This window comes from Phoxinus phoxinus, assembly GCF_949152265.1.
Source record: "Phoxinus phoxinus genome assembly, chromosome: 2".
In the NCBI taxonomy this organism is placed as follows: domain Eukaryota; kingdom Metazoa; phylum Chordata; class Actinopteri; order Cypriniformes; family Leuciscidae; genus Phoxinus; species Phoxinus phoxinus.
Genome location: NC_136877.1, coordinates 32,492,804 through 32,518,461, shown reverse-complemented (window position 1 = coordinate 32,518,461; position 25,658 = coordinate 32,492,804). Strand labels below are relative to the sequence as shown.

Here is a 25,658-nt window from a genome sequence, read left to right as displayed (position 1 = left end):
CGAACTGCTTAAATGCAATGCAGGCTGTTTTTTTACAGGACACACAGGCAAAAGTGTGGCAGAAAAGCCATGATAAACAGCCTGATAGAGTACTTATGAGGGTGTGTCTGCAGTAACTCACGCATGAACAACACATGAGAACGATGAGGAAGGACTGGACGACACCTGCTGTCCCCACAATCCAGGTGAGACGCAGAAAAAGAATCACACCAAATATGTTCTGCAGACATGGCAGGTACACTCCCATCAGCGTGCCCATATTCGGAGACTACAAAAAAGCAGGAAAGAGAAAAGTATCTCAGAATTTTTTTTTTTTGGTTAGAGTGAAAATATCTGATGATATTTTGATACAAAATATGATTTTTGATATAAAATATCAAAATATCATTTTCACTTTTTAATAACCTTGGGCACTTGTCTTCTGGATGCATCAGCACTTTCTGCCTCTTCATGCTCTTTGGCTCCCTGAGTAACATTTGTGTAATTGACCAGCCGGCTGAGGAGAGACGAGACCTTCGGCCGGATGTCCAGCTCTTCCTAAGGAAACATACACCTCAGTAACACATATACTAAGATGTATAGCAGAAGTCTGCACAAATAATTTTTCCACTATTCATGTGTTGTTATTGATATCAATGTTAAAGTTATTGAGATTTTAGATTATACATTTAGTGGGAACTAAGTACTGCAAAGAGAAGGAAAGGAAAATTAAAAATGAACCTCAAACAGAGCCAGGTTTCTGTCGTAGAAGTCAGTCCTCTTAGATGCTGAGTCTGAACTGCTGAGAAAGGGACTGTCTTCTTTATGATTGCCATGACCTGGAGGGGGAGGGCATTTACAACTTATTTACTGGATTTAACAGACATACAGTATCCTTGATATGTAGTTTGAGGTTTTGAAAATAATCTTCTTTGTTTATATGTGTATGGTGTCCATTAGCGTTTAGATTAATTTTTTTATCCCTAATTTGCCTTACTGGTTTTATTACCCTTTTCCATTGTATCATCACACATATGATATACTTTTTAAAAATGTTTTAAACATTTATTTCCCCTTTTTTTCACCAAAGCATTTTTGCACTTTTTTATTTCCAGACACTTTTTGGGTGGAGTTTATTTTCTTAGAATAACTCTTTTCACCCACAATTATGTAATTTCCTGTCCTACGCCTATACTGAGTTAATGTCACTATGTCCCATTCTTTATGCTCTTACATTGTGCCATTGTGTAACAATTGAGTCAAATGAAATCATTGTAATTATATATTTTTGGAATAATCTTCACAAAAAATAGTGGAGTGTGATGAGATCTTGATTTTGTTTAGATTTATTAGGCTGATATTCCCAACCTTCAAAGACATTCAATGAGAAAATGGCATTTTGAAGCATACAGTAAAGATACAGAGAAAACCACATGCAAACTCTTCAAAGTAAAAAGCAGTTTAACCTTTTTGCACCCAATCTTTTACACGGCCTTATACATTTGATGATTTCTAACAGTAGTCAAATAATGAAGCTAAATTCAGTCTTTTTTAATGATTTAGTTTTATAAGAACTGAATACATCTAAATAAATAATGCCTTGCAGCTCCTCAAATCTCTTTTTTAAGATTGGCATCAAGCATTAAACGCATTTTGCATTTCTGCTTCCCTGAATCTTTCTCTCTCTCCATTTCTTTTGTTATTTCATGATGTCCTTTAATCAGGTCACTGAATCAGAACACTTAATCAGTTTGATTGTTTTGTGTCCTCACACTCTCTGCTCTCACAACAAATGTCAATACAAACACAAGCAAATACAGTGCCAGTCTTAATACGCTTTCTGTGATACCACTGCTAAATTTGTCAGGTTCATAACAGTTAAGCAGTTTGGTCTGTATCGCCCTGTACATTTTTGTTTTGTTTTTTTGTTTGCACTAGACAACCACATTAAATACATTAGCATGTCCATCTAACTGTTTTAAGTGGTTTGGATTGACATGAGCCTCATTTAAGAGAGGGGAAAGAAGAATTTATATATTTTAACAATTGCAATTAATCAGTTCATAAGCTCAGAAAAGATTGTCACCAAATATATTATCTCAAAAATACCTAAACTCAAGACAAATAAGAAAAAATGTTATGGTCTGAGGACAAGATTGTGTCTCTGTTTGTTTCCTATAAGTCTCACTCACCTGTGTCCAGGGTTAATGTGCAATTATAGGTAGAGTTTGCATTAGCATTGTTGTGGTGGATCAGCATGTTTGTCTATGAACAACAAGGCAGGCAGTGCTCTGAGCAGTGTTCATAGTCTATATCCAGGTCAATGTGATCTATTAACTTTTACTGAGAGAGCGAGGGGGATCAGTATTCTCTCACACACACACACACACACACACACACACACACACACACACACACACACACACACACACACACACACACACACACACACACACACACACACACACACACACACACACACACACACACACACACACACAAACACACACACACACACACACACACACACACACACACACACACATACACATACACACACACACAGAGAGAGAGAGAACATCGACTGATCACAAACTATATGCTACAGTCTAACACACCAGATTCAATATGCAAGCAGAATCACACACTAAGTGTTTAGGGTCAAGAACACAATCTAATCCAGAATGTTAACACATTTTAAACAGTCGTTTAATTGATAAAATGCCTGAAAATTCAGAAAATGGAACAGCCATTCTGCAGTGGTGGAATCTTATATTGGAACATGTTCTTTATTAAATGATGAAATGAGAATAGTAAAATGCTGCCATCTAGGGTTATTGTTACTGAGTTTTAAGTTTACACTAATTCGGGTTGTTTCGAACCCCTGCAGACAGTCGGTCAGAACTGTGTAATGACATCAATTGTAATAAATTCACTCTGCAGACTCCAAATATCTTTGAAATGGTTTACTGATGATAATTTCGAATATAACAGGTGTGGTTTTTCTATTCACGCACACTATATGACATCAGTAATATTCAGATGCTGCCAACAAACGTGCGATAAAGTTGAGTCATCTCGGAAAGGCTCACGTTCATTGTATCTTCTCAGTGCATCTGCTTTTCCTCCTTGCCACGTGATCGGTGATGACGTTGAAGAGTGCGATTGGTCAAGTAACAGAGGAGCCTTTTGAACAGCCGCCCCCGAATTCAATGCTTGAATTCGCACATCTTACAAAAGGGTTTACCCAATAGTAGGTTACTCCTAATCAAGTAGGGCTGGAAGTTTGATAAGACGAGATACCGGTCGAGTGTACAGTTTTTTCTTAACCTCTACAGTGGCTGACCTCACCCTGGAGTCCACTCCTGGGAACACTTCTGTGATTTTTCCCACTGGCCACAACGCCCGAGGCAGTTGAGGGTCAACAATCATCACTACTTCGTCTACTTGCAAATTCTCTTTATTTAACCTCCATTTCTGGCGAGCTTGGAGACTAGGCAAGTAATAGTTGATGAAATGTCTCCAAAAATGATCAGCCAGCAGTTGACTGTGTCGCCAACGGCGACGACTCAGCGCCTCTGACTCCTGATAAACCACCTGTGGCAAAGAGGCATCTCTGCGTCCGATGAGAAAGCAGTTGGGAGTTATCGGGTCGATATCAGATATATCCGAGGAGGTGTAGCCAAGAGGTTTTGAATTCAAGATCCCTTCAATTTCAGTTAAGACTGTTCTCAAGACCTCTTCTGTCACAGTCTGCGCCCCTATGGTAACCCGTAGAGCTGTTTTAATAGATCGGATCTCCCTCTCCCAGCATCCACCAAAGTGAGGTGCTCCTGGTGGATTGAACACAAACTTGATCTGTTGGGCAGCCAAGTGACGTTGAAGCTCACTGTGCAAGGCAGCAAAGGATTCTTTCAGCTCACGTTCTCCGCCCTTGAAGTTAGTGCCTTGGTCACTTAACAATTCATATGGTTTTCCACGTCGAGAGATGAATCTTCTCAAGGCCATCAGGAATGAGTCGGAATCTATACTGGCTAGGTGATCTATGTACACTGCCCTGGTTGTCATGCACTTGAATAAGATGCCCCATCTCTTCTCATTTCGACGTCCAATCTTGATTGTGTAAGGACCAAAGCAGTCCATGCCAGTTGAGAAGAAGGCAGGTTTAAAGAGCTGTTGTCTTGCAAGTGGCAAGTCAGCCATACGGGGGACTTCTGGTTGTCCCTTCCATCTTCGACACTCTACGCAGTGACGCTGGTGGCGCCGAACTGCTTCACGTCCTCGCAATACCCAGTAGGTCCTCCTTATCTCTGCGAACACTCGTTCTGGTCCAGGGTGGTGCAGCCTCTCATCATAATCTTTGATAATGAGTCTGGTCACAGGATGTTGAGGGGCTAGGAGGATAGGATGAATTAAATCCAGATCTGTCTCACTGCGACGTCTCAGGCGCCCACCCACACGAATGAGTCCAGTGGTAGGATCAAACTCAGGAGAAAGAGGAGCAAGCCTACTCGTACCTGTTACCGGTTTCCCTGACTTCAATTGGGCCATCTCAGCAGTGAAAGAGTCTGTCTGAGTTTGACGAAGCACTAATAGCTCTACCTCTCTCCGTGTATCAGCGCATGAGATCTTTGCCGCCCCGTGAAGCTGCTGACCGCATGCCTCAAGGAACTCAGTTAGCGTGTCATATTGCAATGGATTCGGCATGGGTATCACTGTAGTTGATCCACAGAAAGCAGACTGCCTTAGCTCGTTACTTTGCTCCTCAGTTGGCAAGAAGGGTTGCTTGGGCCAATTTGCCAGTGGCAGTTTGAGAAAGGAAGGCCCTTGAATCCACTGGCTTCCTTCAACAAGGTCACAGAGGTATTTGCCTCGTGTTATGTCGTCTGCAGGATTGTCTTCTGATCGTATGTGTTGCCATGTTGCAGCTGCTGTGAGTTCTTGTATTTCCGCCACCCGTGTCCCCACAAACACTTTGTAACGACAAGAGCTTGACAACAGCCAGGTAAGCACAGTCATGGAATCCGACCAGAGTGTTAAGGAAAAGATGGGGATAGTGAGTTCAGTGACAAGAACCTTGGAGAGCTGAGCACCACTGAGAGCTGCACATAACTCTAGGCGTGGGATGGACTGCTGCTTTCGGGGTGCTACACGTGACCTAGCTGCTACGAATACAACTTCAACTTGGCCTTCTTGGTTCTCTGTTCGCATATAGGCTACAGCCCCATAAGCCTTCTCCGAAGCATCACAGAACACATGTATATCACGCCTGCTAGAAGGGAGGTCCATTTTTGAACTGGAATAGCACCTCGGCAGCGAAATCTTCTCCAAATCAATCAACTCTTCCTCCCACAATCTCCATAACCTGAGCAGATCCTCTGGCAGCTGCGGGTCGTCCCAGTCACGCTTTTTATCCCATAAGCGTTGCACCAGTATTTTCGCTCTAGTGGTATATGGGATAATATATCCAAGAGGATCATATTGGCTAGCTAAAACCCGATAGATGCTGCGCATAGTTACTTTAGAGCAGTTCACAATCCGATGTTGGTAGTGCAAGGTGTCAGACTGGCACTGCCAGTGAAGGCCAAGTGTGGATTCAGGGGTAACTTGCTGACCTTGACTAAGCCAAAGCTCACAGCTGTTAGATTTTGATTCAGGTGGCAAGTGAGCGATCACAGACGGGCAATTGCTGGCCCACTGCCGTAATTCAAAGCCTCCCTCAGCTAGGAGGGAACAGAGCTGATCGACAAGTTCTTTAGCAGCATCTTCGGTGGTGAGACTGTATAGGCAATTGTCGACATAAAATGACTTTTCGATAACTTCCCTCACCTGGTCACCTGGTTGACTGTGGTCTAGCACATGTTTCTGCAGGGCAAATGTGGCACAACATGGGCTACATGTAGTGCCAAAGGGAAGCACCCGCCACTGGTAAACATCTGGTGCCTGCTCTACTGCCATGTCTCTCCACAGAAACCGAAGTAATGATTTGTCGTCAGGGAGCAGCCTCACCTGATGAAACATCCCTCGGATGTCGCTACTTATGGCTGTGGAGCGTTCCCTGAAGCGAAGTAACACAGCTAGCAGGGTAGGACTCAAAGTGGGACCTGGAAGGAGCAGCTCGTTCAAATTTTGACCCTGGTACTGGAATGAGCAGTTGTAAACGACACGATTTTTGCCGTTATGCTGGACCATGTGGTGGGGAATGTACCATGATTCTTGAGTACCATCTACTTCACATGGTCGCAGTTTCTCTACATAGCCAGCATCCTTAAGCCTTTTAACCTCGGTTTTGTAAGCCTGGGCTTGTTCAGGGAACTTTATTAGCTTCCGCTCAATGTTCCTTAGCTGCGGCAGTACAGCTTCTTTGGGCATATGCAAAGTTGGCATGTTTTGGACTCGAAGGAGCGGCGTAGCATACCGCATGACTCCATCCACATTAACTCTTACTGTTCTCTCTTGAAGGAGTTTGATGGCCTCCTGATCAAACTTTGATCGCATCACTAATTTCTCACTCTGATAAGGGATTACATCCATCTGCCATAGCTTTTCTACTTGAGCAAACAGCTCAGAATTGGGTGAGATAGCAGTAAAGAGGCACTGATGAGAGTTGAGCCCCCGTTTGACTTCGTGTGTAGGTCCTTGAAGGGTCCAGCCTAACTGAGTTCTGACGGCAGCAGGTCCACCTGGTGGGCCTAGTAGGACAGGCTCAATGGGGGTGACTAGATGCGGGCAGTCTGAGCCAATTAACAGTACAGGCTGTACTCTGTCTAGTTGCTGCAGCGGCAATCCCGCTAAATGTCGGTACCGCTTTTGCAGAGATGCAACAGGGTAAGTTTGCTCCGCAAGACCAAGCCTTTCGGCGGTGAAGGCACCTTGAATAGGGAATTTTTTGTGTCGATTGGTGACTGGAGACACAGTGAATGAGACTGCCGCCCCATGCAGAACCTGTTGGTCTTGCCTCACTGTTCGTAGTATAAGGTCTTCAGGCTGTCCCTTAAGATCTAACTGCTGTGCTGCTGTGTGGAGCAGTATGGTCCTCTCAGACCCATCGTCTAACACAGCATACGCCTCAATTGATTTGTCACCATTGGTGATAACAACTTTGCTCACCTTGAGGAGAACTTTGCGGCTGTAGACCGGGCGATCTACATACAGGATGTCGTTGGTGGTGTTAACCAAGCAGGAGCTTTCTTTTGTGTCTTTTTCCGTTGTATCCGCCACAGACCATTCATTTACATCGTGCAGTATGAATAGATGCTTCCTATTGCATGTCTTACAGGGGGTTTTCAAGTTGCATTTTGAGGCATGATGACTACGTCCGCAGCACCAGCACCGATTGTTCTTACGAATCCAGCTTTCCTTTTGTTCCTTAGATAGGTCTTTGAAATTGGCACATCCATTTAGAAAGTGATTAACACTGTCACAGTAGGGGCAATATGCTTGTGACCTTCCTTTAAATCTGGCGAATTTAGATGATCCCTCTGGGGCAGGAGCCCGAGTTTCACTCCTACTCATAGGTTTCTCTGTGCCCAGCAGTATAGAGGTTGGTCTCCTAGTAGATCTTGGGTCTTGGCGGCCCTCTCTTTTCTTACTGCTGAATTCTAGTGGGAGACTTGTCATCCTGGAGCCCTCATCTTGAACTTGGAGCTCATACTCCAACCAGTTAGAGAAATCAATGAGAGTAGGTATGGTTACTCGTAATGGGTGTATGTATCTCTTGAAACTGGTCCTCAACTCGTGAGGGAGTTTACATTGAAGCCTTGACACATGAGACCCACAATCCAATTCAACCGTCCCCTCAGGCCCCAGTTGTTCTAACATGCTCACCAGTGAACGCACACGGAGTGCGAACAGCTTAAAAGCCTTTACATCTCCAGTTCTGATGTTTGGGCCGTCCATGACTTGAGCGATGTTCTGTAGAACCAGCTTGTGCGGCTGCCCATACATCTTGATAAGGGCTTGCAAAGTATCTGTATATGGGTGTGCGGAGTTGCCATACGAATCCGCCACTAGCAGCGCTTCCTCTAACTGCAAATGATCTGTGAGGATCTGATATTTGAACCGTTCGGTAGCGTCCACAGGAAGGAGGTTCTCTAGTGCCATGCGCAACCTTGAAAACTCTCTGGGATCCGATGTCGTCAATGTGGGTATAGAAGGCTTGGGTCCCCTGTAGATCTTCTCTTTGAAACATGGCGCTGCATTCTTTTGTATATGTTCAGATAGCTGTGTAGGATATGACCCACTGACACCCATGTGAGGATGATAGTTGTCTCTAGAAGCCTTTTCATCATAGTGGCTGGGTTCAGCATACTGGTTTGGATGAGCATATGAATGCGTACCGCTACTCTGAGTAGGCGTACGGTAGATTGAGGTTACTTGAGGCTGATTAACTTGTACGGGTGAAAGAGTGCAGTCCATCACCTGCTCAGTTATCTGTCTGATCTGTGCAGAGGGATACTCATGGGAATCTCTGACGTGCGTGGTGAGGACTGGCTGGCCGCGGCTTGTCTGTGGCACATGGAAACGGGGAGCTGGCGATGGGGGCATTGGTTTGCATGAGGTGGCCACATTTGTGGCTAGCTGCTGAATCTCATGTTTCATGATGGCATTCTCTTCTTTCAGTCCCTGTAATGCAGATAAAATCTCTGGCAGGTGTTGAATGCAGCTACGAAGCTCATCATTCTCTCTTTGCATCTCCTTCCATGTAGGCGGTCGGTTCTGCAGCTCCTCATTCTCTCTGTGTGAATCTCCCAGTTTATCTTGCCATTCATCTTGTATCACCAGGTCACTAAAGTGTGAATGTTGACTTATTGGGGTAGAGACTCGAGACTCACATTCTGCAGACAGTGACGCAAGTTCAGCATCATCTTCATCTTCTATGGAATATGCAGGTTGCAGGGATCTTTTCTCAGATCCAGGTCTTTGTACTTGGAAGTCTGCCAAGTATGCTGGTGGCTTTACGTGTCGTCTGGGACGGACAACAGGAGGCTCTGGACGGAATGTCATTCTTCTGCAGTAATTCGAATCCGGCTCGAAGGACCATTTGTTACTGAGTTTTAAGTTTACACTAATTCGGGTTGTTTCGAACCCCTGCAGACAGTCGGTCAGAACTGTGTAATGACATCAATTGTAATAAATTCACTCTGCAGACTCCAAATATCTTTGAAATGGTTTACTGATGATAATTTCGAATATAACAGGTGTGGTTTTTCTATTCACGCACACTATATGACATCAGTAATATTCAGATGCTGCCAACAAACGTGCGATAAAGTTGAGTCATCTCGGAAAGGCTCACGTTCATTGTATCTTCTCAGTGCATCTGCTTTTCCTCCTTGCCACGTGATCGGTGATGACGTTGAAGAGTGCGATTGGTCAAGTAACAGAGGAGCCTTTTGAACAGTTATACATTGACAACTGTTCTTTCCTTAATCTGTATTACAGTAATGATAAAATGTGAACCGATTTTAAACACTACAAAGATGTTTATAATCTGTATCCTGAGCGTTTTACTGAATTATTTCCAAGAAAAGCCTAATACAGTAGAAATGACTTGACAGCCCCACATCTAATGCATCTTGCTGTGTGTCTGGAGGGGGAAGCAAGAGCTTTATGGCGGCAGGTCTGAACACGTTAACAGGAATATGCCAAAAGCTGTAGATCAAAGCCAAAGCTAACCACGCAAATGTAGTGTTTAGTGTGAGCTGAAGTCTGAGAGACTTCACATGCTTACTAACAACATTTATCCAATCTAGAGAACAAGAACATTACTCGTTCACATTGAAGATTGTAGTTACTTTTTACATGCTACACAGTCAGTTGTTTTCAACATTCTTTAAACATCACACACACAAGCTGTTGTTCCACATGTAGGTTACGTGGGAAGACTCAGGCACATTTGGTAACCAGCTGTAGAACAGTTTTGTTCAAACATCTGCAAATTGTTGCTCAAACAATAGCCTAAAGGTAGACCAGCTTCAGTGCAAACAGCCTCAACAGTGGAACATATTGAAGAGACAAAATGCATATTTATTTATTTTTATGCTGGAAAAAGCAAAAGCTGATTAACCTCAGGAAGAAATTAACCAGCTGGTAAGAAGCTTATGTGTGAAATTTGCAAAACATCCCATTTATTAAACATTTAAAGCCTTTATTATGAGTCAAAGTCATGCTGTTTAGTCCGATTTAGCCCTCTTTTTTTTTTTTGACTGTCTGTGTGTGTTATGGAATACTTGGTTGCTTGACATTATTGTAATAATAATATTCGATGTGTATAACCCACTCTTTTCACCCTGCACAGACACCCCTTTCCTGATCCTTCATTAAAAGTCAACCAGCTCCAGTTAGTATCTTGAGAACAGTCATATTAGTTCACCCAAAAATGAAAATGTTCCATGTGATCACACCCTCAAGCCATCCTTTCAGACGAAAACAATTATCGGAGGTATATTAAAAAAATATCCTGGCTCTTCCAAGCTTTATAATGGGAGTGAAGAAGGGGGGGGTGGTGTTCTAATAATAATATTAATATAATAATAATTCATATATTAATAATAATAATAATTAAGTACTGTTCATAAATATTTAACGGTTTATATACAGCAAAACTTTTACAAGAGTGTTTCTTTTAACTTTTTCAAACGATAGAGATGGATTGCCTTTTTTAAGTGTTTTTCCCGAGAAGAGAAGTTTGTTACACAATTAGCCCATCAATGGTAGACTGAATTAGAAGAGTACAGTTGAATAAGCCAGTGGAATTGAACCCTGCTGGGAGAGCAGAACGTACGAAGGCTTTGATGTGCGTTAATGAGGGAGAAGAAGCTGTACTAAGCGCCAGTAATTAAAAACATTAGCAAAAGGCAATACTTATACAAAAGTACTATGCAAACAACACAGTAAAAAACCCAAGTAAAATAAAACCATGCAAATAATTAATTGATTATTATCAAATTATAGCTTTTATATTACAATATACTATAAGACATGCCTACACTGAAAAAAGTCAAATTTGTGTTTTCCCAGCATGCACTTGGACATGCATAATTATTGCATTGTTTTTCCATTTGCCTGTTATTATTTACATTGCTCAATTTTGTTTAGTAAGTTTAGGATGTTAGGAAGAATTTGCTCCTCTACCTAAAATTATTATTTAGCTGATTGTTACCCTTGTCATTCCACCTGTTGAGGTGTGTGTTTCGATTGGTCCCCTGAGTGTTTGGGTTTGTGAAGTTTTTTTAAATGTTTTTGACAGAAGTGTATTGATAAAAAATACACTAAATACAGAAATATGATTACGATGTAAAATAACTGTTTTCTATTTTATTATATTTTAAAATGTAATTTATTTCTATGACTATTTATATTCATCCAGTCTGCAGTGTCACATAATCCTTCAGAAATCATAATAATATGTTGATTTGGCCCTTTCTTATTATTATCAATGTTGAAAACATTTGTGCAAATTATTGTTGCGGAAACCTGACAAATTTTTTCACGATTCTTTGATGAATTGAAAGTTTAAACTAACAACATTTGTTTTTAAATATAAATATGAACGTAGTAAATGCCTTTAAAATTGATTAAAATTAAATTAATACTTTTTTTTTTTCAGCAAGAAAGCATTAAATTGCTCAAAAGTGACAGACTTTTGATCAATTTAATGCTTTCTTGCTAAATAAATAAGTATTAATTTTGAGAGCCTGCTATTCAGCACAAGCTTTAGATGACCCCTCAGTACGCTTCAAAGCAGATCAATGTCTGCTTTTATACCTTTTTTATATAATTTTTTTTAGCTCTGTTACTGATCTTGATGAAGTCAACACAACAATTTCATATATGAGATTAGTAAGAGAAGTCAATTTAAGACATTCTGTGCTGCAGGTACAGCTGTCTCTCAACAAGAAGTAATACAGGCCCTCTTTGTGGAAGAGGATCTATTGTTACCTTGAGAAGTCAGAGACATTCTTGGTGTTAAGGACTGCCAGGCAGCTCCCACTGGAAAATAGCATGATGTTGCTTTTTCTGTGTCAAATAACTACTCATTCAGGTTATAAAGAAGTATTGGTTGTCAGGAGTATGTTGAGGAACAGTTGAACACACCAGGTTTGTGCTATACCACTCGTGAAAAAAAAAAAAACTTTTTTCAGTTATGTTAGAAAATACTCAAAGACAACCAGCTAGAAAAACATTTTGGTTTGGTTTGGTTTCCTTTATTTAACATCTCTGTAAGCTTAAAGTTGTCTCTCCTTAGCTTACACTATTGCTAACTCCGAAAGCTTTTTGGACACACAAAACAGAACTTAATTTATGTCATATATTTAATTTAAAAAAAAAAAACTCTTTTTCCGTCTTCTTCCATTTCTTCATCTCTTTTCCTCTTAGTAACATGGAAGTAAGGCATGACTGGGTGGGTTTGACTGAGAGCTGATGCTTTTCCCTTACAGGCCTGTTTCAGCACAATGACCGCAGTGTGTACTACTTTAAACATTGCTGAGCTAAACACACTAAAAACAAAGTTAGCAGTGTGAACACCCTCCTTCTCCTCTGCCCCTCCTAAATTTAAATGACCCACCAGTGTGACTGCCACATAAGACTCTTCTTCTATGCTTATGCATTGAAAATCATATTGGTACTCATTTAGAGATCTACAACCTCGATGACCACCCAAAATCTATTTTCTCATTTTCTATGTGGTGATCAAAAGGCTGAAGTGATGCTGAATGTTAAATTACTCCCCGCACTTGCAAACAGACATGCAGATAGGCTACATCAAGGTTTTTTTTTTTTTTTTTTTTTTTTTTTTTTCAGACCTGTACTGTCATGGACAAACACATCTTCCGCTAGGAAATTTTAATCAAAGGAATTGGATTATAATTGTACTTCTGGAAGTTTTCCAGCCTGTCATTTCCATACTCCGAGAAAAAGTGAGCGAGAGAGAATATAAAGAGCCAGCATTAATATTAGATTATCAAAAATACATGGGAAATCAGTTTTTGTATATTTGCATTTTTCAATAAAAATATAAAGATAAAATGTTCTTTTGGGGTATGGATTTAATTTTGATTCCACACTATTCATTCTTTGCTGTCCATTTGATATTTTGTATGATATATATATATATATATATATATATATATATATATATATATATATATATATATATATATATATATATATATATATATATATATATATTTTTTTTTTTTTTTTTTTTTTTTACTGCTGTTGCAATGATTCATTTATACTAAGCTTTATAATTATTCCTTATGGTGTGCTGTAAGGGATGAATCTGCATATACAATTTTCTTTTCCCCCCTGCAGTGATTCATTCAATGATTCACTTTGTTTATTCATTTCAACATAAAAGTACAGCTTAGGCAAAAACATGAAAAGTCCAGCTTGAGCAATGCTATTATCACTTTACCTTACTAACAGTAAATATATTAATATACAGTACATGGGCTATATATTTGTATGTATGATTGTGTACATATCCCATTTACAAAAGCCTCACTTGACTATTATATATCCCAAATTTGAGCCCTTTTATCCAGACACACAAAGGGTAAAAAGACAACTGCGTCTCCACAGACCTGGTGGTCTCTCAATATGCCAGTAACAGCTGCAGTAAACAGATGCTGATGTCTCTTAATCATGGACTGAACATCTTACAATTTGTTACTCTTTTAAAATGCGCTAGAGTATGAAATGGAAAATATGGAGGAAATAAATGCCAGTTAAACCCTCAGCTGCTGTCTTGGCACAAAGAGAGGTCTACATCTTTTGTGTCCATGAATACTTGAGGCCTGTCCCATTATTGCAGACCCCCCCGGTCCCGCCTCTGCTTTGGCTCTTGATTGTTTTCCTTTGTCACCACAGTGGTGTCTGGCATGTCAGCACTGTGCCAAGAGTCTCAGCTTGAGTTACTTTTATATCCCTCCCCTTACATCACATATTCGTCATTTATAGAGATGCAACTTTTCCAACATGATAAAGGTCCCTCAAAACTTTCCAACAACTAGGATATAAGTAATCAGTGGGTTCTATGAAGTTAGTGACTAAACAATTGTCATGATAACTAAACAGCTGACGCTTTGAGGATGTCTGTCAAGAATACTAGGGTTAAATCTAACTTTTAAACTGAATACACTTTCATTCTTAGCTCCTGATGTAGTTAAACCAAAAGTTTTATGCTTAAAGTGATGTTTTTCACAAAGTGATACATGAAAAGAAATCTTACCATCTGAGCTAACTGTGTCTCCATGTTCAGGGTATCCTCCCTGTCCTGTGTCTCTGTAATCCACCCAGTTTATACCCTCCAGACTGTCATAGTTGGACGGTGAGTTATCCTGCACTGGTACCACAGTGAAATGGGGCATGTTTTCACCCGTTCAGTGTGAGTATCTGTCCCTCTCTTTCTCTTCTTTTGGCAGATAGCACGTTGCCGGCCAGCTGAACTCTCCCTGAAATCTCCAACACATTCCTCTAGTCTTCCCTCACTTCCTCTCAATCTATTAGCATAGTCCCCACCTTCTTCTCCTAGTCCCTCCCCCTGTTCGGACAAATAGAGAGGCTCTGACACTTTGGCCCGTCTCACAGTTTCCCCATGCTCTCGCTCTCACTAATGTTTCCCGGTTAAATATGTGAATCACAATCTTGATTAGGAAAATAACTGTTGTTAAGATCCAGACCCATTACAGTCTTTGCATAAAACAGCTTAAAGTAAAACATTATACCATTTATATGCTAAAATCTCTGTTTTCAGTTTCACAGGGGAAAACCTTTCATGGATGTTGAAAGGAAATGGAAAATACCTTGGCAAGACATGAGTGTACAAACCTCAGCCTGTTCCATCAAGTTAATAGGTAACAGCTCAATCACACCTGTTCACACAATAGTAGTTTTGACCTAGAATATATAACCAAATAGATACTGGAGGTGCACCAAAATGTACAAATCCCATTTTAGGCATTCGTCAGCATATGAGCAAACTAGAGTCTGGAAGTATTTTCTTGCGAGATTCTAATATTTAAGTGATATAGCAGGGTGTTGGTGTCTGTCTGTCAGTTTAAGCATTTCCTTTCAATGAACTGCATGCAACAAGACCACAAAAGATGTGGGACTGTAGGAGTAGTCTGTAATTACTGTAAGCTTTCAATTTTTTCCATTTTAAGGTCAGTTCGTTTTGTTGCCCTGCCTAAAGGAAAATTCTAAATGCAATTGGATTTTTTTGTTTTGCTCTTACAGTCTGCTATCGTTCAAAAGGTTGTTTTTGAAAGAAGTCTCTTATGTTCACCAAGGCTCCATTTATTTGATCAAAAATACAGTAAAACTAACATTGTGAAATACTATAATTTAAAATAACTGTTTTATGTTTTAAAATATTTTTAAAATGTATATCTATACCAGTGATGGCAAAGCTGAAGTTTCATAAAACATTTATCTTCTCATCAGTAATTAGTCTTCTTCAGTGCCACATGCTCCTTGAGAAATCATTATAATATGCTGCTCAAAAATATTTATTATTATAACCAGTGCTGAAACCAGTGTGATACATGTTTAATAGAAAGTTTAAAAAAACAGCATTTATTTGTTTTTTGTTGTTGTTGTAACAATGTTAATGTCTTTACAGTCACTTTTGATCTTGCACAAAAAAAAAAAAAAGTCACTGGTCCCAAACTTTTGAATAGTAGTGTCAATTATGGAAAACAATTAATAGTTGGGGGCCTTAAGCACATTTTCGCGCAAATTCAAGCGCCAAATTTGGCACATATATAGCTTAGGTCATACTGAAATTATTTAGCTAGGGCGCCGGAGCCAGCGACCCTTGGGGCCAAGATGGTGGCCAAATCCAATATGGCCGCTGCCCGAAAAGGGTTCCGGTTATAACTTTTTGAAACACATGCATTACAAATACAAACTTGATATCTTTTTCTGCTTAATTGATCATGGGAAGCACATAGGAATGTTAATATTTATGACCCGGTGCATCTGGACCCCTTATTCCTCCAATTCCAATATGGCCACTGTCCAAAAAAAGCAGTTTTGGTTGTAGTATGGGGCCTTACACCCCGTTGTTCGCGCAAATTCATCTACAATTACCAAATTTGCCAAAAATTTAGCTGAGGGCATACTTAAATGATTTAGCCAGGACGCCCGAGCAAATGGTCCCTGAGACCAAGATGGCTGCCAAATCCAATATGGCCGCCACCTGAAAAGGAATTCGGCTGCATATTTTGAACCAGATGAGATACAAATGTAAAGTTGATATATATTTCACATTTTCAAAACTACCTTACTGTCGCAGTAGAACTTGACTGCATCTGGTTCGGAATCAATTTCCACAAGTATTATTTCTGCAATTTATACAGTTAATACTGCTGCACACAATTCGCAGTTACAGGTGCATCGTTTTGACTGAACCACTTCTACTTCTGCTGCACGAGATGAGAGCACATTTGTATAATTTTCAGGGTTATGAAAGGGTCGGCGTTAGTGATACATTTCCTTCTTACTTTCCTGCAAAACACTCACTCTGTCCGAATGTGTTTAAATCTGCACTAAGGATGCGTTCTTATCACATTTCACACATGCGCACTTCAATAAGCCAACAGAGTTAATGCGTTTACATGGCACGCAAAATCTGAGTAAAAGGCAAAAAATTAACTGTGTCGACAGGTTTATGCTTAAGCTGTTTATGACCTTACTCCGATAAAAGAAAACGGGTTTCTGCATTTACATGACCAAGTGCAAATTTAGTGCATGCCAACCGTCTACTACGGGAGAACAGCTGGTTTGCTCAGATTAATAAAGTTAATGTTATGTTTTATGGTGTGTGGCATTGTAATTTAATAATTGTATATTATTATAATTTTATAATTGTAATAATTGTAATTTTTTGTATATCATTTAATATCCAAAGCAACCCTTCTCTTGCTTTTTAAAATCAATATTTTTTTGTATTTTGTCAAATGATTAATACAAGACCAAATAAATAAAAAACATGCAATTATACAATGAAGTTACTAGATGAAAATCAAACCCTACTTGTTTCTGTTTATATGTATAAAATGAATATTGATATTGGTTTTGCACAGAAGCTACTGTAAGAAAAACTAAAATGCTCCTGGACCAGTTTAAACAAGAATGTTAGAATGTCTTATTGGCATTCTATTGTACTAACAGCTATGCATGTAATTGCATGAAAAAAGTCAGGGTCAGGTTGACTTTCAGTACAAAATTATATTACAACCAACACCCTTCACTTTTTTTATTCTCAGCCATTAGGTCCCAGTAGTGGAGGTCTCAGAGTCAGCCCCCATAGTGTGCTGATTCTATGTTTAGGTCTGTATGTCGGCTATATGACTTCAACATTTCTAAAGATTTTTTTGAAGGTAATTAATTATTTGTTAATTTATTTGGGTTCATCTACATATGTAGATTTTCTCAAAACACTTTTTCTCTTTCTTAACACTACTTTTGCTTCAGCAGTTGCTTCTCCTCGTTCCCTTAGTTATAGAAAGAGCTGCTGAACATGATATGTTGCTTCAGGGCTTCTGTCCAAAAACATAACTGCTGAAACTTTTGCAGCTTAACTGTTATGAAATGTGTTATTGCCATTCTAACAGTACAAATGATATCACACATCCAGAGTGATTATATATATGTAAGGGATAATGTAGAGCGAGGTGGTTGTTATAGCGAATACAACCCCGACAGGCTGATCAGGACCCGACGCGAAGCGGAGCTTATTACATGGCTAGTATATGCCATTTTTCTTATGATGTAACAAGTATATCAGGTGTTATAGGTGTTCCCGGTTCCAGGTGACTTAACATATGCAACCTAACATAGTTAAACTACTTGTCTGACATAGTTTTACTGTAAATTGAGAAAATATCAATGTTTCCATATGGCAACGCTGTACCACTAAGGAAAAACAGGTACTGTATGTTGCCATATGGCAACGCTGTACCACAGAATTGCAGTAAGGTATTTCCCTATTGGGATTTTTTATAGATAGTAGCATCAACAATATGATTGCAGTTATTTATTTATTTAGTTGATGTGTTTATTGTAGTAAAGTTGTAGTTTTACGGATAAGGCAATAGGAAGAGTGCAGATTTAGCACTTCCATTTGATGAAAGTGAGGATGAGTTAGCCGAATGATAGGGATCTACTTATTTTTGGTTTGCATGAGTTCCAAGTATATAAATCTATACATTTCTAAAATAAATATGCATTTAAATAAAAAGAAAATCATAACTATTAAGAAAAAATTTTTTTTTGAGCATTTTACATTATGGTACAGTGTTGCCATATACCACGTTTCCCGAACTCTTCAAAAATAACAAAATGTAAAGGATTAAATTTGTATCCAGAATGGGCGTGGCCTAGGCTTATAAATGCCCGAGCAGCGGCTGTCATTCTCTGATTTTCATCGCCGAAGCAAACCAGAGCGTGATGCAGGCACGGCACAGAGACGCAGTACTCGTTCCTCTTCTAGAGAGAATCGAGGTTACGTTAGTAACCGAGTACGTTTCTCTTACGAGAGTTCTCTCGTACTGTGTCGAAGACACTACGGGAACCCAGTGCAAAACTCCGTGCATGCTGAGACCTGGCACCAGAGACCCAAGGGTGCGCGCGCCCGGGGCACACATAGTGTATGATCACCAGAAAAAATTACCATAGAGTTCCAGGAAAGAGGGGCTAGAATAGCATCATGAAAGAAACAAAGAGCTGCTCCGTCTGTCTAAAAACAGCGGAGCGGGACACGTAAGCTCTTATCGCCCTAACCAGGCAAAGGAAGCTAGCGTCGTCCTTTTCCTCGGAGGCCGGCAGAGCCGACAGGGAGATAACCTGAGCCCTGAACGGTGTGTTGAGGGACTTAGGCACATACCCATGTTTCGAGAGCCAGAAGAAACACTGTCTTGAAAGACAAGTGCTTCATGTCAACTGAGTGTACAGGCTCAAACGAGGCACCCTTCATGGCATCCAATACCGTAGAAAGGTCCCAGACGGGGACTGAAGGAGGTCTGGGAGGATTCAACCTCCTAGCTCCTTTAAGGAAACGAACAACCAAGTCGTTCCTACCAAGTGCCAAGCGTTGGATTGACAAACGCTGCTATAGCCGCCACGTAAACTTTGAGCATGGATGGGGTCCTACCCTTATCCAGCAGCTCTTGTAGGAAGGAGAGAACCTCCGCACTGCAGGGGTGATACGCCCTGGGCTGAGCACCAGCCAGAGAACACAGATCATTTAGAGGAATAGAGCCGTCTAGTAGACGGGGCTCTAGCCTGCTCGATCGTGTCTAATACTCCCTTTGATTTTTACCCGTTGATGGCCCACACATGTAGGGACCAGAGCTCCGGGCGAGGATGCAAAATCTGAGAGAGGAGGTCCCTCCTCATTGGTATCGGCCATGGAGCAGTGCTTGTCAGCTGCATCAGTACTGGAAACCAAGCTTGGTTTGTCCAGAACGGAGCCACAAGTAGCACTGAGCATCCGCTTTTCCTGATTCGCTCCAATACCTGAGGTAGAAGCGATACGGGGGGAAAGCATAGAGCGGGCAGCGGGGCCAGACGTGGGCCAGCGCGTCCTTGCTCTTGGAAGTTTTTGGGATCTGACACCGCCCTGGTGATTTATGTAGGTCACCACTGAAATGTTGTCCGAACGGACCAGGACGTGATGTCCTATTATCCGGGGACAAAAGCGCCTCAACGCGTAGTCCACTGCCAACATCTCCAGGCAGTTTATGTGTGGGAGCCTTTCCCGTTCTGACCACTGCCCGAAGAACGGTCTGGCCTCGAGCAACGCTCCCCAGCCCGAGGTGGATGCGTCCGTAGACACCACCTTCATGCTCAAGGAAGTCCCCAGGCTTACACCTGACTGGTACCAGTTGGTCGCACTCCATGGTTTCAGAGCTGACAAGCATTCCTGATCGACCTTGAGGCGACAAAGACCGGAAACCCATGCTCGGCGTGGCACTCGCGCTTTTAGCCAGAACTGCAGCGGGCGCATCCGAAGCAGGCCCAGCTGTAGTACTGATGATGCTGAGGCCATGAGACCCATCATCCTCTGAAACTTCCAGAGCGGAACTATGGAGCCGCCGCGGAAAGTTTTTATCATGTGCAGAATACCCAGTCTACGCTGTGGTGACAGCTGTGCTGTCATGGACAGCGAGTCCAGTTCTGTGCCCAGAAAATATATTTTCTGACTGGGAAACAGTGAACTTTTTGCCCAGTTGACTCTGAGACATAAACCTTGAGGTGTTCGAGTAATATGGTCATGTGCTGTACAAGCTCTGATCGCGATTGGGCTAGAATCAGCCAATCGTCCAAGTAATTCAGAATTCGTATGCCTTGGAGTCTCAGGGGTGCCAGCGCCACGTCCATACACACTGTAAATGTACGAGGTGCTAGAGACAGGCCGAACGGGAGGACTGTGTACTGATACAGTACACAGCCTGGCCATCGAAGGCGAATCTCAAATATCACCTGTGACATGAAGCAATTTGTATTTGGAAATACGCGTCTTTCAGATCTATTGACATAAACCAGTCCCCTCGGCGAATCTGCGCGAGGATTTTTCTGGTCGTGAGCATTCTGAACTTGCGCTTCACAAGCACTTTGTTCAGCTGCCTCAGATCTAAAATGGGTCTGAGACCCCCGTCTTTCTTTGGCACCAGGAAATATCTGCTGTATAAACCCCCTTCACTCTGAGCTTGAGATAAAGGCTCTATGGCCCCTTTGCTCAATAGCTTCGCTATTTCGGCTCGAAGTAGATGTGCTACTTCTGTTTTCAGCGTAGTTTCGACCCACGCCATGTAACGGTGAGGGCGTCGCGAGAACTGTTGCGAATAACCTCTTTTTATAATGTTCAGCACCCACTCTGAAACCCCGGGAAGTTTACTAGGGGTAGAATGAAATCTGGGCCCTGGTCGCGAAATGGCGGCGACGCGAGATCAACCGTGTGCTGTAACATGGACGCTGTGTTTGCAGCGTTTGAGGCGGGGGGCGCGCTTAATCGAGCGGGCAGCCCACGCGCGCTCAGCTCTCTCGGGCTCGGCATGTCTGGGAATAAATGTGGGTGCTTGACAGCGGGCACATTTATAGCACTGAGAGTACTGTCTATCAGAACTGACTGATCGTGCATTGGTTTCGTTTTTACAGAAACCGTGGGACATGCAGTGTGTAGTGTTTGTGGGCACTGAATAGCGGGCACATTCACTACATGTGAAGCACAATCGACATGAGTCGATTTTCTGGTGCAAGCCCTGTATTGTGTAGGGCTGTGCTTGTGTGTACGAATGGGCACTGAGTTGTGGGCATTACAGTTACACACATTACACCATCGGCCGTGGCCGGGACACCAGAAAATACACTCTTTTTTTAGATTTATCTGGGTCGCCGTAAAAACAGCGTTTATGTGCAGGCAAACGGTCGCGTGTGTTGGAACTGTGCGAGCGAAAAGTTTTGGTGGAAATTCGGCCGCAGCGGGACTTGAACACCATCGTTTTCCTAGGGAGGCTAGGAAGGCTTGGAGGCCTCGGGCTTGATCGCAATCTTTGGCCGAGGCCCACGCGGCGGAGGGCGGCGTCCAGCTGAGCGAGAGTGCGGTCTCGGGTCTGTCGCTGCTGAGGCGCGGCGGCGGGCGCAGACCGTTGCTGAGTGCGGCCAGGCGGCTGTTTAGGGCGACCTGTCACAGAGCTGGAGTGCTTGGGCAGAAAGTGTCTCATGGCTTGCGACGTTTTCTGTACCTCGGCGAATCGATCCGCAAAATCCTTGACGGACGATCCGAAGAGGCCAGCGGTAGAGATGGGAGCGTTGAGGAACGCAACGCGCTCTGACTCCGCCATCTCAGAGAGCGTCAGCCAAAGATGTCTCTCTGCCACGGTGATGGAGGCCATGTTCCGCCCGATGGCATGTGCAGCGGATTTAGTGGCGCGGAGAGCGAGGTCTGCGGCGCTCCGTAAATCCGGCACGCAGATCGCTTCCGGGCCTTCCTCGTCGAGCGTACGGAGAAGGTTGGCCTGGAATATGTGTAACACCGTCATCGAGTGCAATGCCGACGCAGCTTGTCCAGCGGCAGCGTAGGCGCGACTGTTCAAAGCTGAAGACGTGCGGCAGGCTTTAGATGGTAATGCTACCTTGGCCCGCCGTCCAGTAGAGGGTGGGCAAAGGTGAGTCACTACAGCCTCTTCCACCGGAGGGAGGGACTGGTATCCTCTGTCTCTAGCACCGTCCACCACGGAGAATGCTGCTGAGGCAGAAGTATGCACCCTGGCTGAAAATGGGGCTTTCCAGGACTTCGCGACTCCAGGACTGGCGGCGGCGCCGGCGAGCTCCTCATGGTGGAAGGAAGTTCCGGGTTCCACTGAGCACGCTGCTTTTTACGGCACGGCACTGTAGCGGGCGGAAGTGCAGCTTCAGCGAACGAAGCCTGGCGAGTCCTCACAGTCACCATAGGCAACGTTTCACAGTGATGGCAGCCGCCACCAGCGAGAGCTAGAGCTGCGTGGTCCTCACCCAGGCAGGAAACACAGATCACATGGTGGTCCCCGTCGCCGAGTGGTGCACTACACGAGCCACAGGAGTTGCGAGGCATCTTTAAAAAGACGCTCGGCTCTTTTAGTGGTGGAAAAAATGTGTGACGCAGCGGTGAACACACACACAAAACACACACACTACTGAAAGGATATATTCCACGCCGGATAGCGATGCAGGGAGCGGCGGCTGAAGGCGGCGAGATGTCGACCAGCGGCTTCAGTTGAGAAGGCACGTCCTGCAGTGATGCTTCTCGACGGCTGTGGCGAAGAGATGAAGAGATGAAAATCAGAGAATGACAGCCGCTGCTCGGGCATTTATAAGCCTAGGCCACGCCCATTCTGGTGGGACGTGACGGGTCATTGGGTCAAGCGTCATGAGAGGCCTTGCATAGGCTGCTGCTTTTGCTGCAGAGCAGCCAATAGGCACGCAAGCTGTTCCGCCTGTGGCTGTATGCTGCTGCAAAGCGTTTTACATTATTACAAAATTAAGGATTCATTTTTGGCTTCAATATCTCGAGAAATAATCTTTCCCGTAGCGTCTTCGACGCAGTACGAGAGAACTCTCGTAAGAGAACACCATGAACCAACATGAAAATCTGTGGGCAAACCGACAAAACCGACCACACAAACCGAGTGAGTTTCTTCAGTATTTGAGCCTGTCACCAGTTATCTTTAGAATAACTTGAAACACTGTCTGTATTTGCGATCTGTACCTAGAATGAAGAAACTCCGTAAACTTACAAAACAAATTAACACTCATTCAAAACGTATGTATGTGCCTTGCCTTATACACGATACTCTGCACAAATACAGTGTTTTGATACCATGAATTATCGATTAAACAACTTTTCGTTGCCGCAATCTCGCAGCAGCGTCTCTCCGATCACTTGTCAATCTCTCCTCTCGTCTCCTCCAGAACAACTACTCACCTTACACAAAACCTCAGTGAGGGCCCGACTTAACTCTCACAAACCAATAAAACAAATAAACACATAACTTGTTGTTTATGATTAGCCTACCACGTTTTCCACAGGCTTCAATCAAACTTGATCGACATTCTTAAATACACACAAACCTTTATTTATACATTAATATTGAGATGCATATTTCATTCACATTTTAGCTCTGGATTAGAACTAAACAAAAACAAATAGGCTACATTTAAATAAACCCATTACCTGAAGAATTGTAGGCTATTCTACTGGGTTACACTTGTATATTACTAATATTAGATAGTTCGAAATGTAATGCAGCCTTGTCAAAAGTAGATCAATACGTAGCCTAATTTAAAGTATTGTACTGTAGATGTCGCTAATGTTCTTCTATTAAAGTCAACACTTGATGATTTCTTACTTCTTCCAGCAACCCCAAGAGGGCGTTGTTTGCTCAGTGGTGTATACCGTACCGTAAACTTTGAAGCATACGCAAATTAATTGTGTGTGTGACACTCTTATTATTACATAATTGATCAAATCATATTTCTTGACATTTTTTATTGGAACATTTTGATAGTCTCCTACTGGACCTAATTCATTTTTTAGGCTGATTTTATAAAGTGCATATTCCCAAGAAGTACAGATGGTATTGTCTGGCGTTTTCAGACTACTAGATCGTTTGCTTTGTTCCGAAACAGGGACCTAAATTTGTTACAATGTGGCATTTTATTCTTGGTTCGGTTTTGTTTCACAAGGCAACATTTCAAAGTGTACCAAAATGTGTTTATGCAAGCGAGTTTAGGCCTACTGTGGCTTTATCTGTAGGCCTAGCTGTCGTGACAGACGCAAACACTCGATCACGCTCTGACTAATTAATTATATATATATATATATAATTATATTTAAAAATATATATAATTTATAATGCAGCAATAGCGGAATCGAGGCTTCGTCGGGACAGCATTCTTGCAATGCACGGAGCAGGGACGTGCAGAGAGTTCCTCAGGGGCAGGGGCTCAAATGTAAAAAGGGGCATATATATATATATGCTTTGCATCACTGAAATAAATGATATTTTTGAAAAGTATAAAATATAAAACCATTATTTTAAATTGTAATATTTTTTTTTTTTTTTTTATCAAATAGCCTAAATGCAAGCTTGAAGCGCATGAGACTTAATTAAAAATAAAATAAAAAAAATTATGTGTGTGCAGAAATTTAAAATTAATAGTCACCATTTCGGGTGTTGTTGTCAGCCTACACTTCACATAATAGGCCTGTTAGCCTGGGCTTCATTTAACAAACTATGATAGTTTCATAATGGTAAACGGTGTATCAATATAGACTAAATACATTACAAGTGACTTGAATACTTACCATTAATGCTACTTTTGGTGCTGGTTTTGAGCAGTGCTTTAGTCAATTAACATCCATTAGTTCAACGACGGAGATTGAGATTGCTTCAATGTAAATTCGTCTGTCCATGACATTTTCAGACGATTTATAAATGACCGGAAAAAAATACGCTCCACTTCACATTGTCCAATAAAGACGTTGTGCCAGATGACGATTGGTCGGTGTATTATACATGACAAACAGGCTTCAGTGAATTAAGTAATATTTTAAAATATGTGTTATGTGGATTTGAATCGACACACAACCTTTTATTATAAAAAAAAATAACAATTGTTTGGTTTATTTTTTTCCTGCCGTCGAGCCATAACGTTACTCACTAAAAAGAGGTTCGAGAGCATCGGTTCCCGAGCAGACTGTGGGATACGTTTACACTAGTGCATTTTCATTTTAAAACGTCTAACTTTTGCTACGGTTATGCTTGCCGTCCACACACTACTCCGGAGTTTCGCGGTCCTGGGCAATTTTTTCCAGCTCTTTCCAGGTGTGTCCTGTCTCTTTGGTGTCTGCCTCTAAGTCTCTTCTCCATGTGTTTTTAGGTCTCCCCCTTTTCCTTTTACCTTGTGTGCGCTTGTTCCATGGCGGATTGCTATTATAACGGCAGATTAACCGCCAGGAGCGGTTCACAGCTGAGGAGACCGACGTTCTCGTCAGGGCCGTAAAAGACAGAGAAGTGACATTGCATTAGCTTCGATTAAACAGGCGTATAATAATTTGGGTAAATGTGTAATCTAGATTTATGCCTATTTTTTCACATTTTCATGGACACAACAATGATTTCCCT

At 42.0% G+C, this 25,658-nt stretch overlaps 1 protein-coding gene across 2 annotated transcripts in view; it reads right to left on the bottom strand.

The window, feature by feature from the left end:
- slc12a4 (solute carrier family 12 member 4) overlaps positions 1-14,470 on the bottom strand; it is a 34,687-nt gene extending 20,217 nt beyond the window's left edge. Inside the window, exons 1-4 of one of the 2 annotated variants that reach the window (XM_079593971.1) lie at positions 14,219-14,470; positions 721-818; positions 406-537; positions 122-268 (exon numbers count right to left, since the gene is read on the bottom strand). In XM_079593971.1, the coding sequence (XP_079450097.1) occupies positions 122-268; positions 406-537; positions 721-818; positions 14,219-14,357 (516 nt within the window). In that variant the 5' untranslated portion in view covers positions 14,358-14,470. Of the gene's footprint in view, positions 1-121; positions 269-405; positions 538-720; positions 819-2,171; positions 2,325-14,218 lie in introns of those variants that run through there. The other variant, XM_079593972.1, reaches the window with a different exon arrangement.
- Between the last annotated feature and the right edge of the window lie 11,188 nt (positions 14,471-25,658).